General features: G+C 38.1%; 1 protein-coding gene across 3 annotated transcripts in view; it reads right to left on the bottom strand.

The window, feature by feature from the left end:
- Positions 1-14297, bottom strand: part of crybg1a (crystallin beta-gamma domain containing 1a) — a 47005-nt gene that overhangs the window by 14561 nt on the left and 18147 nt on the right. Inside the window, exons 2-4 of one of the 3 annotated variants that reach the window (XM_084096753.1) lie at positions 11748-11895; positions 5668-6857; positions 164-4367 (exon numbers count right to left, since the gene is read on the bottom strand). In XM_084096753.1, the coding sequence (XP_083952879.1) occupies positions 164-4367; positions 5668-6857; positions 11748-11895 (5542 nt within the window). Of the gene's footprint in view, positions 1-163; positions 4368-5667; positions 6858-8446; positions 8534-9135; positions 9577-11747; positions 11896-14297 lie in introns of those variants that run through there. The other 2 variants (XM_084096754.1, XM_084096755.1) reach the window with 2 other exon arrangements.

Here is a 14297-nt window from a genome sequence, read left to right as displayed (position 1 = left end):
TATACACATTATGCACTAGAGTATATAGCACATGCTGTTCACTACACTATACTATACTATACTATACTATACAAGCAAGAACTTAAAATTAGGACTTTTTGGGCTTTACTCAAAAGGAGATTTTTTTAAACAGTAGGCATTCTGTATTAAGAATATTTCTTACCTCTGCATATGTTGGTGAGAGGCTGGTGGGTGTGAGCAGTGGAATCTGTTGAGTGCTGTTGGATGGAGATGTTAATCCTGATATGCCTTGCAGTCCCATGTTTGAATTGAATGTGTTGGAGGTGAGACCAATATCCAATGCAGGGAGAGAGCTAGTGTCAGGCCTTTGCTGGTTAATTGTGTTGGATTCTTTGCCTTTATTCATGTATTTCTCCAATAAGTCAGGCAGTTTGACTTCTGAGAAAGTTGGAAGAGGAGGAGGTGTCAATGGGCTCTTTACTGAATCACCAGATCCACCCTTTACATTGCCATGATCTGGCAAATCACCAAGCCCCTCTTTTGGAGCTGTGACAGCATGGGACAGTGGTATACCCTTCTGCTCTCCTGAGGTTGGCACCACCTCTGGTGGTGGCGTAATGGGGGACTGAATGCCATTAATGAGAGAGCTTGGTTCAGATCTGGCTTTTCTTGATGTGTTTGGGTAGTTCACAAGGTTTGAAATTATTGACATTCTTTCCAATCTTGAGGACATTTTTCCAGAGCCTTCTGTGATTTGTTTTTCTCCATCATTTTTCTCCTCAGTAACTGTGAGCTTTTTAGCTTTGTCTTGTTCCCGTCTAGATGAAAGACCTTTATAAAGCAGGCTGTCCTCAGCACGTTTGGACAATGGGTTGGTTTTTGCCCCTTCATTGTTCTTCTTAATAATCATGGCTGGAGAGGGGTCTTTTGGTCCGGCGTTTTTTCTTGTCCCAAACTGGAACTGTTCTGGGTCAAGAATCTTTTCAAAGTGATCTTCTTTAATGGCCGGCATGGCAAAAGGTGGCGAAGGCATCTTGTTCTGCCCATGTTTTCTTGGTGGCAAAGAGAAAGGGGAGCAGTTTTCTTTAATGTTACGAATGAAATCATCAAAGTCACCCGAAGTGTCATGCTGATTGTCATCACTTGCAGAACAATCCAAACGTCTCTCTGTTTTCTTTTTCTCAAAACTTTGGTCCACGTCTAACCAACTAGATGGTGCCTTGCTAATTTGTGAGAGGCTTTTGGGGTCTAAAGGAAGATTCTGAGATGTAAATTGTTGAACACTTTGGTCGGATGGTGGTTTCAGCTTTTGCAAGTTAATAGCTGGTAGTTTATCTTTAGTCTTTGTAAAATCCTTGATGTTCAGGTTAGACTCTGTATTTTTAATTTGGAACTCACTCTTCCTGTCCACTTTGAGAGGCCGTTTATCTGGTATTTTTTTTACTGATGGAAGTTGCTGCTCTAAAGTCTGATCACCTTTTTGAACAGGTTCTGGTTTAGAAGCAGCCTCTGGAGCCGTGAACACTGCTACTGCCGTCTCATCAACTTGCTTTGATATATTGGATTCATTCTGTTTGACACACTCTGGGTTTGTTTTACTTGAGTCTTCAGACTGAACCGGTTGCTTCTCTGAAACTTTGCATTTACCACTTTCTTCTTTATTTTTAACCTTTTCATCTAGCTGTATAGTTGTTTTTGGTCGTTTCAAATCTGAATTTAGAGCATTTTTCACACTGTGCTCTTTGGTCTCCATCTTCTGGACTATCTTTGATGAATTCTTTGAAATGACTGGAATGATTTGATCCTGAGAAGGGCAAGACTTCTCCATACCTTGAGCACTCAGATTACTGGTTGGCTCTTTCTCAAACCCAACAAGAGACTTCTCTTTGACAACATCTGGCAGCTCATCAGATGCAACCTGCACATGTGATTCTGTTGAAACTGGTAAGTTCGAATCTGTCTGTCGTTTTATGAATTGTAAATTGTTTTCTGAATCCGACACATCCAGTTTGACCTTGATTTCAGCAGCACCAGATTTTTCATCCTTCACTTCAGAAGAAGCTTTTGATTGTTTAGCTGTCTTGGGTATTGTGGAAATTTCATCTGTCTTAGTAAGGGCACATGTCTCTTCTTTCAATCCAAGAAACTTCTCTTTGACAACATCTGCCTGCATATCTGGCATAATCTGGACATGTGACTCTGATGAATCTGGTAGATTTGATTTGGTCTGAAGTTTTATGGTTTGCATTTTGTTGTTTTCTGAAAGCGACACATCCAGTTTGACTTTGGTTTCAGCAGCACCAGATTTTTCATCTTTCATTTCAGAGGAAGCTCTTGGTTGTTTAGCTGTCTTGGGTATTGTGGAAATTTCATCTTTCTTAGTAAGGGCACATTTGTCTTCTTTGAATCCAAGAAACTTCTCTTTGACAACATCCGACTGCATATCTGGCATAATCTGGACATGTGACTCTGATAAATCTGGAAGATTTGATTCGGTCTGACATTTTATGGTTTGCAAATTGTTGTTTTCTGAAAGCGACACATCCAGTTTGACTCTGGTGTCAGCAGCACCAGATTTTTCACCCTTTGTTTTAGAAGTGGCTTTTGATTGTTTAGCCTTCTTAGATATTGTGGAAATTTCATCTGCCGTAGCAAAAGCACATGTCTTTTCCCCAAACCCAACAATATCCTTTTCTTTGGCAATATCTGACTGTTTATCTAATGCAACTTCCACATGTGGGTCTGATAAAATTGACAGATTTGATTCTGTCTGTCGATTGGTTTGACAATCATTTACTGAAAGTGACACATCCGGTGTGACTTTGGTCTCAGCAGTATCACAATTTTCACTCTCCGTTTCAGAAATGGCTTTTGATTGAGTACAAATATTTTTAACTGTGTCAGATTTCAGAGCAGCGGTGGCTGTGACAGGCAAATTTGTCATCATCTTCTCACATTCGTCTATTTTTGAATCTGAAGCTGCAGTTGCCTCTGCCTTCCTAAAATCTTTCTTGGGTTTAAGTTTAGTGGGACTTTTGAGACGTGGTGTTGCTGACTGTAAATCACCCATGTCCTTAACAGGGCTTTTCAATTTGAGCTCTGGTGATACCCTGGCCGCAGCATTCCCAGTGGCTTGATCACATTTGGAAGATTTGCTATTACTTTCAGGACCGTTAACCAGTGATGACTCATTTCTCTCTGGCTTGGTAAGTGGCAGAGTAGCGGGTTTATATGACTCACTCTCTCCGCGGGCAACTTCTTCATCTGAGGGCTTTTTAAGAGGGCTCGTTGGTGACATTTGAGGCAGCTTTCTTCCTGTTGGTGACACATCAGTCACGACTTTTCTTGGACTCTTTGGCCCGCTTAGCTGGGTTTCGTTCGCTGACTTCTCCTTTTCAATGTTCTGCTCTGATTGGTCAATGCCAGGCGCTGAGGAAGAAAGTTTTACCTGGGTTTTGTTGCCAGTGTCACCTGATTTGACTTTACTCTTTGAATAATGAAAACTACTCTTTGATGTTGGACTTCTGTCACTGACAATTGTTGGTTGTGTTTTTGATTTTTGGATATCTTTACATGCTTTGAATTCAATGTTAAGCTTTGTTGAACCAGAATTCTCCAGTGAAGATGGGGAGGATGGGGATTTATCATCAGAAAGTGAATTTTTTAGACTTCTTTCTCTTTTAGGGTTTGAAACAGTGACCTGTTCTTTAGTGGGTTGAGAAGTTTTTGTCATTAGTGAGGCATCCAAAACATCCCTCTCTTCCACTCTCTTTGTCTGTGACATTTTCTGCTCTGGGCTTATTAATCCTGCCCCATTCTGACGTTTGGTGGACATCTGTCTTTCAGCTTCAGTAGACACACTATACACTGTGACAACCTCCACCACTTTCTTTGGTTTTGTTTGAACCTCTGGTCCGGTTTTCTTAGGAATTCTGGTCTTAGTGTCAATTGGTTTACTAAGTGTAACAGATTGGTCTTTTTCTGTTGGAGACCGGATCTCTTTTTGGTCTGTCTGCTTCTGCGAAAATCTCCGTACTGGAGGCACTTCTATCGTTGATGCCTCAGAGAGGCTTTTAATGCGAGACATTACAGCTTTTGTTTTAGGGGCAACTTGTGGTGGAGAGCTCTTCGCTTTAATTCCCCCATTTGTTCCACTTGCAGCTCTGTCCGTACGCTTGGATGGCACAGATGAGTTCTGATGACTGCTCATCACACTATTAAATGGTACTTTATTAATTGGCATTTCTGGGAAATCAGTGGTGTCTCTATTCTCTGTTGAAAGTTCAAAGGGGCTCTCTACATCCTCATTGAGAGGCTGCTCTTGAATGAAAACAGCACAATCTTCTACCGACTCATTTGTCTGTTGGTTGGACTGATTGACATTCACACTTTTGGGGTTTGGTAATCTGTGGAAAGACAAAGGCAACAGCAATGTTAAGAGACAGGTATGGGAGGATCCATGCATTCATATGCTTTCAACAGCATGCATCACATTGATGAGAAATAATTTGATTTCTTCAACCGTGTAAAAACTTGTAGTGTTAAAGAGCTTAAATTATTTCAGAACATTTTTTATGAACTTGATTGACCGCATTTTTAACCTTGGCATCATTGAACACAACTTAAACAGCTTAAACTTTTAACCATGACATAGAATATCAATTAATTGTGTAGACTTTTAAGATTACTCAGCTGAAAAGGGCTGATAAATCAGAGGTGAATTTGCACAGAATTATTCAGGTAAATTTCTGTTGTGTGAATTAAAGATCAGATCAAATCAAACAATAGCTGCAGTAGAAACCCAAGCGATCCCTATCTTGACAGTGAATCACTTGCACTTAATTTCCATTGTACGGGTGTTAATTTACTCAGCTGTACATGAAGATATGATAAATAATGAGATAATCAAATCAAATTACATAGAAACAGCAGTTTTTAAACATTAGACAACAGTAACACTCATTGTGGTTAGATCTATTCCTCCCTAAAGAAAGTCCACAACAAAACTAATATAGTTTAAAAAAAAAAAAGTTTAAAAGTTTAGGGTGAGTATTATTTTTTTTAAAGAAATAAATATATTTATTCAGTGAGGACGCATTAAATTGATCAAAAGTGGCAGCAAAAACATCTATAATGTTATACAACTATTTCTATTTTAAAAAGATGCAGTTCTTTTGAACTTTCATCATGGTTTCCTCAAAAAATATTAAGCAGCACAACTGCATTCAACTGATAATAATAAGAAATGTTTCTTGAGCAGCAAATCACAATTTTAGAATGATTACTGAAAGATCATTCAACACTGAAAACTGGAGTAATGGCTGCTGAAAGTTAAGCTTTGCCATCACATTAATAAATTACATTTTAAAATACATTAAAATAAAAACATTTTAAATTGTAATAATATTGCACAACATTACTGTTTTATTGTATGCATTGTGTGCATGCAATACTTATTTCAAAAGCATTTAAAACATCTTACCGACCCCAAACTTTTGAACGGTAGAGTGTATATATATATATATACACATACACAGAAACCTAAATCTATGGAAAGATCTGAGAGTCATTGTTCATCTCATACTCAAAATCATGGGAACCCAAGTATCATATTGCACACAGTCCTCTGCACTGTACAGTCTTAACAAAGGCCTCACTGCTCAGTAACCCAACACAGACACACAAACACAACACAAGAGTACTTACATTTTCACCCTAACCTGCTGTACATTCTGCGTTATATCCAAGTTAGTCTCACTTTCAGCTTGTTCTTCCCCGTCTAGGCTTGATTGAGAACCAACTAACACTCTTTTAGCAAAGACTTTTTCACTCTTTGACAGTTTCAAGCTTCTGCGTTTCTCTTCATTATTGTCAGCATGTAGGTGTTTAGGAATAAGTCTCTCTCGAGTTTCCTCCTCTGGTGGTTCAGTGCTGTCTTGTAAGGTGAAGTTGGCTGGCTCTGGAGCTCGAGAAGGACCAGGAGTGTTGCTGGCAACTGCACCGAGGATAGAGTAGCTCTCAGTTGGGCTGGCCAGAGCAGGTTCTGCAGGAGAAAGTGAGTCAGTAATGGAGCTCTCACTCTCCTCCTCTGTCAGGTGAGTTTCCGCCCACACGGCTCTGTGTACTTGACCAGGTGAGGGAGAAGATTGAGCTGAACTCTCCTCTGCCTCAGGGGAAGTTGTGTTTGTTGGGGTGGGAAGCTCATTATTGCCTTCTTGACTGCTTAGTTTGCGTGATTTTCGCTTGCAGCTGTTTTTCTTCCCCATGCTTTCAGTTATCGTCTGTTCTCCAGGCTGAATGTCGGAGGACGATGAGTTTCTAGAATGTGATCCCAGAGTCACCCCGACCAGCGCCGTGTAATTCCCGCCGCCTGTGATGGTGGGTTTCAAAACAGTTTTTTTACTCTCAGTCCCTCCTGAGGCCGCAGAATACTTTGGCGTGTCAGGAGTGTGTACAGGGACGTCTGCACATTTCTTTATTGTTGTGTCTGTTGTCTCCTCCTGGTACACCTTGAGCTTCCTGTTCACTTCCTGCACCAGATGCTCGGTCTTCTTGTCACAGGAGGTCTCGACCCTGCTCACTTTGATCACTTCTACCTCTTTTAAGCTCCCTCGTCCACTACTGCCACTGTCAGCAAAAGGCAAGTCTCCTCCATATGCGACAATGGAGGCAACGCTACACACGCTGGGACTTCTGTTCTCTGGACCAAACTCTGAATTATCATCAATCTCTCTGTGTTGAGTCTGTCTCAGTTGTTCTGATCCTGAGTACTTGGTTGGGCTGTTTGCCTCTGGCGACAAATTTTCATCACTGTCATCCGATGTGGTTCTGCTTTTTTTCTTCCGAGTGAAAAAGCTTCCAATACGATTGAAAACTCCACTCTTCTCCTCAGAACTCTAGGAGAACAAAACGGGAAAGACAAGTAAGAACACCTAGCCTAAATCAAATAAAATACAATCTCAAATAACTATTATTATTATTACATGGTGTGGCTGAATTCTAATGTAGAATGCGGTCTGTTATTTCTTGATAACAGACCGCTGCTAAGTATAACACACCGTTGCCATGAAAAACAGAGCGTTGCTAAGGACGCAGGATTCTAACCGTAGAGACGGAACGGACTATTTTCTTTAGCGGAAGCAATACAATCGTTTTTAAATCAATAAACTCCTTTTTAAATCAATATTTTGTGTCAAATTATTGATTTATTTGGTAGGTAGTCATCTAATAAGCAGGATAATGCTTATTATCTCTGCTTATTACATGCTCCGCTTCGCGTCAGGGTCCTGATCAGCCTGTCGGGGTTGTATTCGCTATAACAACCGCCTCGCTCTACATTATCCCTTACTTAAACTTGAGTACTTGCGACTGTGCTGAGGGGGTTACAGATTTTGAACATTATTAGCAATTTTAGTTCCAATTACTAAATTATGATAAATGATCTTGACAAAATAACACCAATGATACTGTGTATTTCTGTGTTCCATTGGCAAATAGTAATCTGAGTTCTGACATTTACTGATTTACAATTTACTTATTCAAAATATGCAAAGTAAAGAGTCATTGCATTGTTTGTATTCCCAGAAATCTTGTTTTAGCTTATTTATTCCATTTGCTGGAGCGTAAAAACCCCTATTGCAAATCTATTGGATACATACCGGTATTATTTCCCACATAGAAAAGCATAGGTAACTATGGTAACTGGTATTTGTTTTCCCCAACCTGCGAGCTGTCTTCTTCCTTGATGACTCTATCAAGAGCACAGCTTATTGTACCATATTGCTTCAAAATCAATTATTCACGATTACACTCTTCCATAAATGCATAAAACCTTCGTTATAGTATAAAGGAATTCAACAAGATAGCCACACACAATCATTAGAAAAAATATGTAAAATGTCTCCAGAAAAGACAAGTGGGACTTGAGACAAGTCCCAAAACCTCCACTTTACAATCCATGGTCTTCAAATTCTGAACATGAGACCAACCCAGCCTTGGCGGGCACTCTAAAATGAGTGATGTGCAAGAACAGTCACCCGGGGACAAGAGGAAGCACATCAACAGAACATTCAAGTCAGCACAGAACCCTAACCAAACATCCTCCAACAAAATACTATATTTACAGTTATTATTGTTACTTAAAAATGTGGTACCTTGGTGTTGCCACTGACATCGGTTCAGTCGGTTTTAATACTTATGTAAAACTAAAAATATTACATTTTAAATGAATAGAATATATATATATATATATATATTTAAACGGAATCATAAAATACATTTGATAGATAAACTCAAGTACTTAATTTATAAGTAAATAAGTTTGGGGGACATATCCATCTTTCAGATACATAAACATAAATATTAGCAGCGCCACGTTGACAAGAACATAAATTCCAGACTCCCGCGGCAGTTATACGTTATGAAAAAAAAAAAAAAAAAAATCTACATATAAAAAGTTCTGAGCACCCGAGGTGAAATGACTAACCTCATACCTTGCCAATTCCCCGTTAATAATATATGATCTTTTCCTCTACAGAGCAGTCCTCTGAAACATGTACCTCCTTGTTTTTACCTCCACCTACTAACGTCCGATTCATAAACGAATCATTCCTTGGAGTCGATACCTTTTAATGATTCAGTTCACAAAACAGGATACAACGATTAACGTTACTTCATAAATAGGTCTGGGGTGCTTTTCCCACAAGCATCGCCAACTATGGTCGCAAGTTTAATTGAGCTATTGACAGAACTTGCGGGAAACATAGCCTAACTAAACATATATATGAACTTGATAGCACGCAGCAATACCACGCCATGGCGTAAAGAATAATTTATTTATTTTAAAGCGGCTCTTGAACGAACGAAAAGTGATTCGCAGGATCACTGTAACTATCCTAAACTAGGACAAAGGCGGTGTCTCAAAACCGAGTGTTGTGACTGTCTACCTACACAGTATTTGGGCATTATAAGAGTGTTCCGATTCAGCTCAGAGCGACCTAAGAACCGGGGGAAATAATAATTAACGTTACCGCGCATGTGAGAACACACAACATGCTGTCTAGGTAGGCAGCTCAATGTGTAAGACAGTCAAAAACTCCAGACACGATAAAACCCCGAAAACAAACACAACTACTTTCCATTAACGTTTGATCTGTTTTAAACAAAATATCTTACCATTTTATCCAACTGATGGTGAGTCTGTGTCTCTTTTTTTTTGTTTGTTTGTTTTTCTTCTTTTTTTTCAAGCAGTGTACCGAAATCAGAACACAGAAATCATTGTAAGCAGTCCAAAGTTCTCAGCAATAAAACTTAGAAGAAACAAATAGCCGACAGGGTATTAATCCAGCTCTTTTCTCGATTACGATATTCAGACCGTCTCATTCAATCGCTGTTCGGTCGCAGACTGCATGAACCGAAAAAATGACAAAACTTTTTGAAGTTGCAATCATGTTCTGTTTACTTTGGTGGCGCCGCTCCAGGAGTTTTGCTGGTTGTGCCACATGTAAGTGCGCTCACTTTAGAGCTGTTGTGCAACTGGCAAAGTTGAATACCATTATTCGTCCACAGTCAATGTATGAAGACCGATCACATCCAAGCAAACGCCACACCCTTCCTGTCTATCCAAAGTGACTCTACAGACCACTGGGCATTAATAAAACCAAATAATACAACTCATAATAATAATAATGTTGTTGTCAACCTTTAATGTAATATGTAATTTATAATTACAAAACAATTAAATATCTTCACCTGTACAACAATTACTTTACTGATTTATATTAATTTCTGTATTGCACTTGTCAAATGGATTATTTAATTATGTATATATCACTAGCATCAAGTGAAACTACAGTGAATACAATTAAATAAAAGTTAATAAAATATTTAATGTATCATTATTACATTTAGTTGCATGTTCAGCCCAAAGTTTGTGTGAGCAATGAACTGGATTGTTCGTTGTGTGCATTAATTGAGTACAACACTTAATTGAATGAATATTCACTCAAGTATTGCTTTGGATGAAAAGTATCAGCTAAATAGCAAATAACACAAACCATAAGCATAAGTTATTGCTAATAACTTTTAAAAAAGGAAGGTGTGTTCTTTGTTTGGCATCAGGTGGTTTATCCATAGAAGTATAAAACCTTGAAATTCTCTTTGTCATGGACAACAGAAAGGTCAGCCTTCCTTAACACTGCTATTGAGGATTTTGTTTGACTTCACTGTTGTATGACTTTGACTTTACTTTTCTGTCAACTCAGTAGGTCAAAGTGAACACTCTAATTTTTACAATATTGTTACTGAAATCTTTGGTAAAGAGACACCCAGTATAGACTGCTGAAGGGAGGACATCAAAACGAAAGGAGATTTTCCTATAGGTTTTATAATGGGGTTTTTCAATTTATGAGTAAAATAAAGCCATAACTTGAAGATCATTTGAGGTTATGTTTTACAACATAAACTGCACACACTCACACCCCAAACTGTCTTATCTAGTTACGTTTTCAAAAATTCAGCTTCAAAATTTGCGTTTTTGTTAGGGGTGTGTGTAATTTACGTCATTGAAAAAAAAAAGTCAAAGTATCATCAAGTAATGTTTACCACAGGTTATATTTTACTCATAAATTGAAAAACCCTGTTATAAAACCCTATAGGAAAACCTTGAGGAAACTAGATGCGAATTAGTCTTCCGGGTTTTGACGTCATCCCTGCATTACTCTATTTCAGATCTATTTGGGTAATAATGAGCAACCTGAACCTGGACTTTGCGTAGAGTAGCCTACCATAGAAACATAAAGTGAAGGCGTACATGTTTTTCTGTGTATGGATAACTAACAAATGGTTGTGTGGACAAATAGACTTTAATGGACTATAATAATGTTTAAATTATACTTCTATCCACATTTTTCTGTTCTTTTGACATCCATACATATTATGTATTTAATGTGTAAGTTCACTGAGTTGTTCAGCCTGTGCTGCCCTCTGCAGGCTCATGAAAGAGTTAACAACACTTAAAGGGATTGTTCATCCAAAAATGAAAATTCTTGAATGAATCTTGAGGGTGAGTAAATAATGACTGAATTTTCCTTTTTGGGTGAACTATCCCTTGAAGCTGTTCAAGAGATCATTATGTCATGAATGGAACTGAAACAGATCAGCAAATGGGGAAACCAAATATAAATAACCTTATATAGCTACTTATTTCACTAACATCAAACCATTTTTGTTATAAATAGCCGACAATGGTTATAAAATGTATGTTTAACACATTTGAGCTGTTTTAATTCACTAGAAGCTTTTTACCAAGTATTTGTACGTAGTAAGTTAAACCATAGTACAAGAAGCAATGTACAATGTCCTTGGTTTGTGAACATGATTCAACAAATGAGTCTTCTCTACAAAAACCATCTGTGCAGAATTCAAAAAAGAACCACATAAAACACAGAATATATTTCAGACAGATTCAGCGTCTGTTAGTGTTTGTTGTACAGGGAGCTGTGACTGCTGTAATCTGATCCTCTGATGAAAGTAGAGCAGCAGCTGCCCAAGGCTAAAGCAAACTAGTCTCAGCATAGGAAATGCAGTCAACTTCCTCTTCCTAACAGTAAACTTTAGTGATCTCATCAAGATCAGTATGTTCTTTTTGTTTAACAGGACAAAGTGTAAAGAGAATTTTAATATCTATATATTCAGGATTAAAAGACATTTCACCCCATGTGATGTCCACTTCACAAGATCCACAGATTTACAGACAGAGACAGATAGAGCTACCAGGATCTACCTACCTTCCTGTGTTTGCGAGTGGGAGAAGATGGATCTGAAAGGGAGATGAGATCCAGGCTTATCATGGAATTAGCCCGAGAGCGGACAGGGGTGGGGCAGGTGTCGGTCATCAAATAGTCCGCCGTTTGGATGCTCATCTGATCAAAACTCCTGTGGAACAGAGAACCAATTGTTACTGTAGTATAAAATGACTCCCAGATACCCTAGTTTGCAATGGAGATGTAAAGTGCAAACTCTTGACATTATCTTGACAGATAAAACGACTTTTCAATACAATAAAAAGAAACTTCAAAACAAAATCCTCTCATGTGAATCACATGGAACCAGTAAAGAACATGTTCAGGTCACATTTCAACCCAAACTCAAAGAGGGAAGAAAAGAAACTATAGGAAAATTATATTATAGTGAAATATATAATATAATATAAAAAATAATATAATATATTTTTACTTTTAAGAGTATGTGGCACAAGTTAAAATATCAAGAGTGTTTTTTGTAAGCACATTTAAACAGAAAACCTAGCATATAATATATTAAAACTAATTAAGTGAATTTATTGCATATATTTCTTGGAAGAATGTGGTGTCATGGTCTCAGGTTCAGAATAAATATTTAAATGCTGCAACAGCTTTGTTGTTTTTGTCCTGCTCACTATAATATGCGTTGTGACACAACAACAACAAGTCTATCTTTTAGCATTAAAGTGCAATATTAATAATTCATGGTAATAGGAATTCATTGTCATCTAGGTTAGAGGTCTTCAACCCTGCTCCTGGGATCCACTGTCCTGCAGAGTTTAGCTCCAACACTAACCAACCACACCTGAACCAGCTTATAAAGCACTTCAGGATCACTTGGAAATACACATGTAGGTGAGTGGAAGCAGGTTGGAAATAAACATTGCAGGACAGTGGGTGACACCATAAAAAGATTCCTCCATTCAATGTAGTGTCAGTTCTTAAATAAAATCAGTCACATTGGCTTCAAAACTATAAATTTGCTCTAAAGTGAGAAAATCTTGTCTAGGTATTGTGCAAGTTAACGATTGTGCAATTGAACCATTTTGCAATATAACCACCAGGGAGCAGTCTAAGATTAGTTCTGCTTAGTCCCACAAGTATGCAATTGCCTTTTCCTTCACTTAGGCTGCATCTGAAATCACATACTTCCTATAGAGTAGGTGAAAAACAGTATGTGACAAAAAAAGTATGTCCGAACAGTACTTATAACAGCGTAGCCAAAAAGTACCCGAATTACCTATTACTTCTGTCCAGATTCTGAAGTGTGCATATGATGAACACTTTACTATCCCATGAGGCCATTGGAGAGGATTTGTGAACGGCAGTGAAGTGACGCAACTACACACATGATAATGACAACATGGCGAATAGGCCTTATTCATAGCAGCGCCATCTTTGATTTTTAATGGGAATGAAAGCGAGGCTGTGAGGGACAGACATGCATCTCTTCAATGGGCTATACGGTTATTTAATGTGTTTTTGGATTGTTCTGCTCATGAAACACTGGAAAAATATCTTTCCAAGAAATTTCAGTTGACAAAAAACTCAACTGAAAATATAAGCTGTGGATAATTGTAAGTAATCTTGGAGCTTTATACAGCTTTTTACAGCGGATGCCATTGAAAACACAGCAAGTCTATCCCTCACAGCCTAACTTTCATACCTGTCATGGCGCTGCTCTGAATAAAGTCTATAGGCATATGTCCGGATTACATTCACGCATTTATACTATATAGCGGTCGCAAAGTACTGATTCAACATAAGTAAAATAAGTCTTCTTAGGTAAATGGAAAACCAACTTAAAGAGGTTGTTCCACATTATTAAGCAAGTCACAGTTCTAAATGAGGAGGAAGAAAGATCTTTCACAAATCTTTTGACAGTTCAATAATCTGCAAAATATTAGTTATTTTTATGCCTTTTGCAAGACATTGCACCATTTCATGCCTTTCATCTTCAGAAAGATCTTTCTTCCTCCCCATATTATGTGAGAACTGTGACTTGCTTAATAATGTGGAACAACCTCTTTAAGTAGGTTTTCCATTTAAGAAGACCTGGCAAACTAGGCCTACTTAAACCTGTCCGAGATTGATACCAGATATCTAAAAAGATATGAGAAACAAATGCTTTCTTTGAAAAACTAAAATCTGAATGTTTACTGATATGTCACTTGCATAATAATTTGGAACACAGTGTATGAACAGTATAGGACATGGTACATCCCACTGGCACAGATAAAAAGCCTTTGGAAATCAACATAGTTCTGCGACACAACTTCCGTGCCCCATAATGCAAACATCTTATTAAACTTTTTTTTTTACTGTTAGAAATATGAGGAAGGTGCAGAAATGATCCGCATGCTTCCATCCTTTTTCTAGAGAACACAGTATCTGAGTAAATAACTTTACAGCAGGAAGAATACCTGAACACCATTAAGGGGAAAAAGACAAAAATGTTCTTTGACAGGTTTGTTAAAGTAAACGAAAGTCTCACAGAGCGTGTCTGATCTGGCCATTCTGACCACAATCCAGTGT

This window comes from Abramis brama (assembly GCF_963993115.1).
Source record: "Abramis brama genome assembly, chromosome: 21".
NCBI classification, from domain to species: Eukaryota; Metazoa; Chordata; class Actinopteri; order Cypriniformes; family Leuciscidae; genus Abramis; species Abramis brama.
The sequence above is the reverse complement of the archived record's forward strand: the minus strand, read 5'-3'. Positions and strand labels throughout refer to the sequence as shown.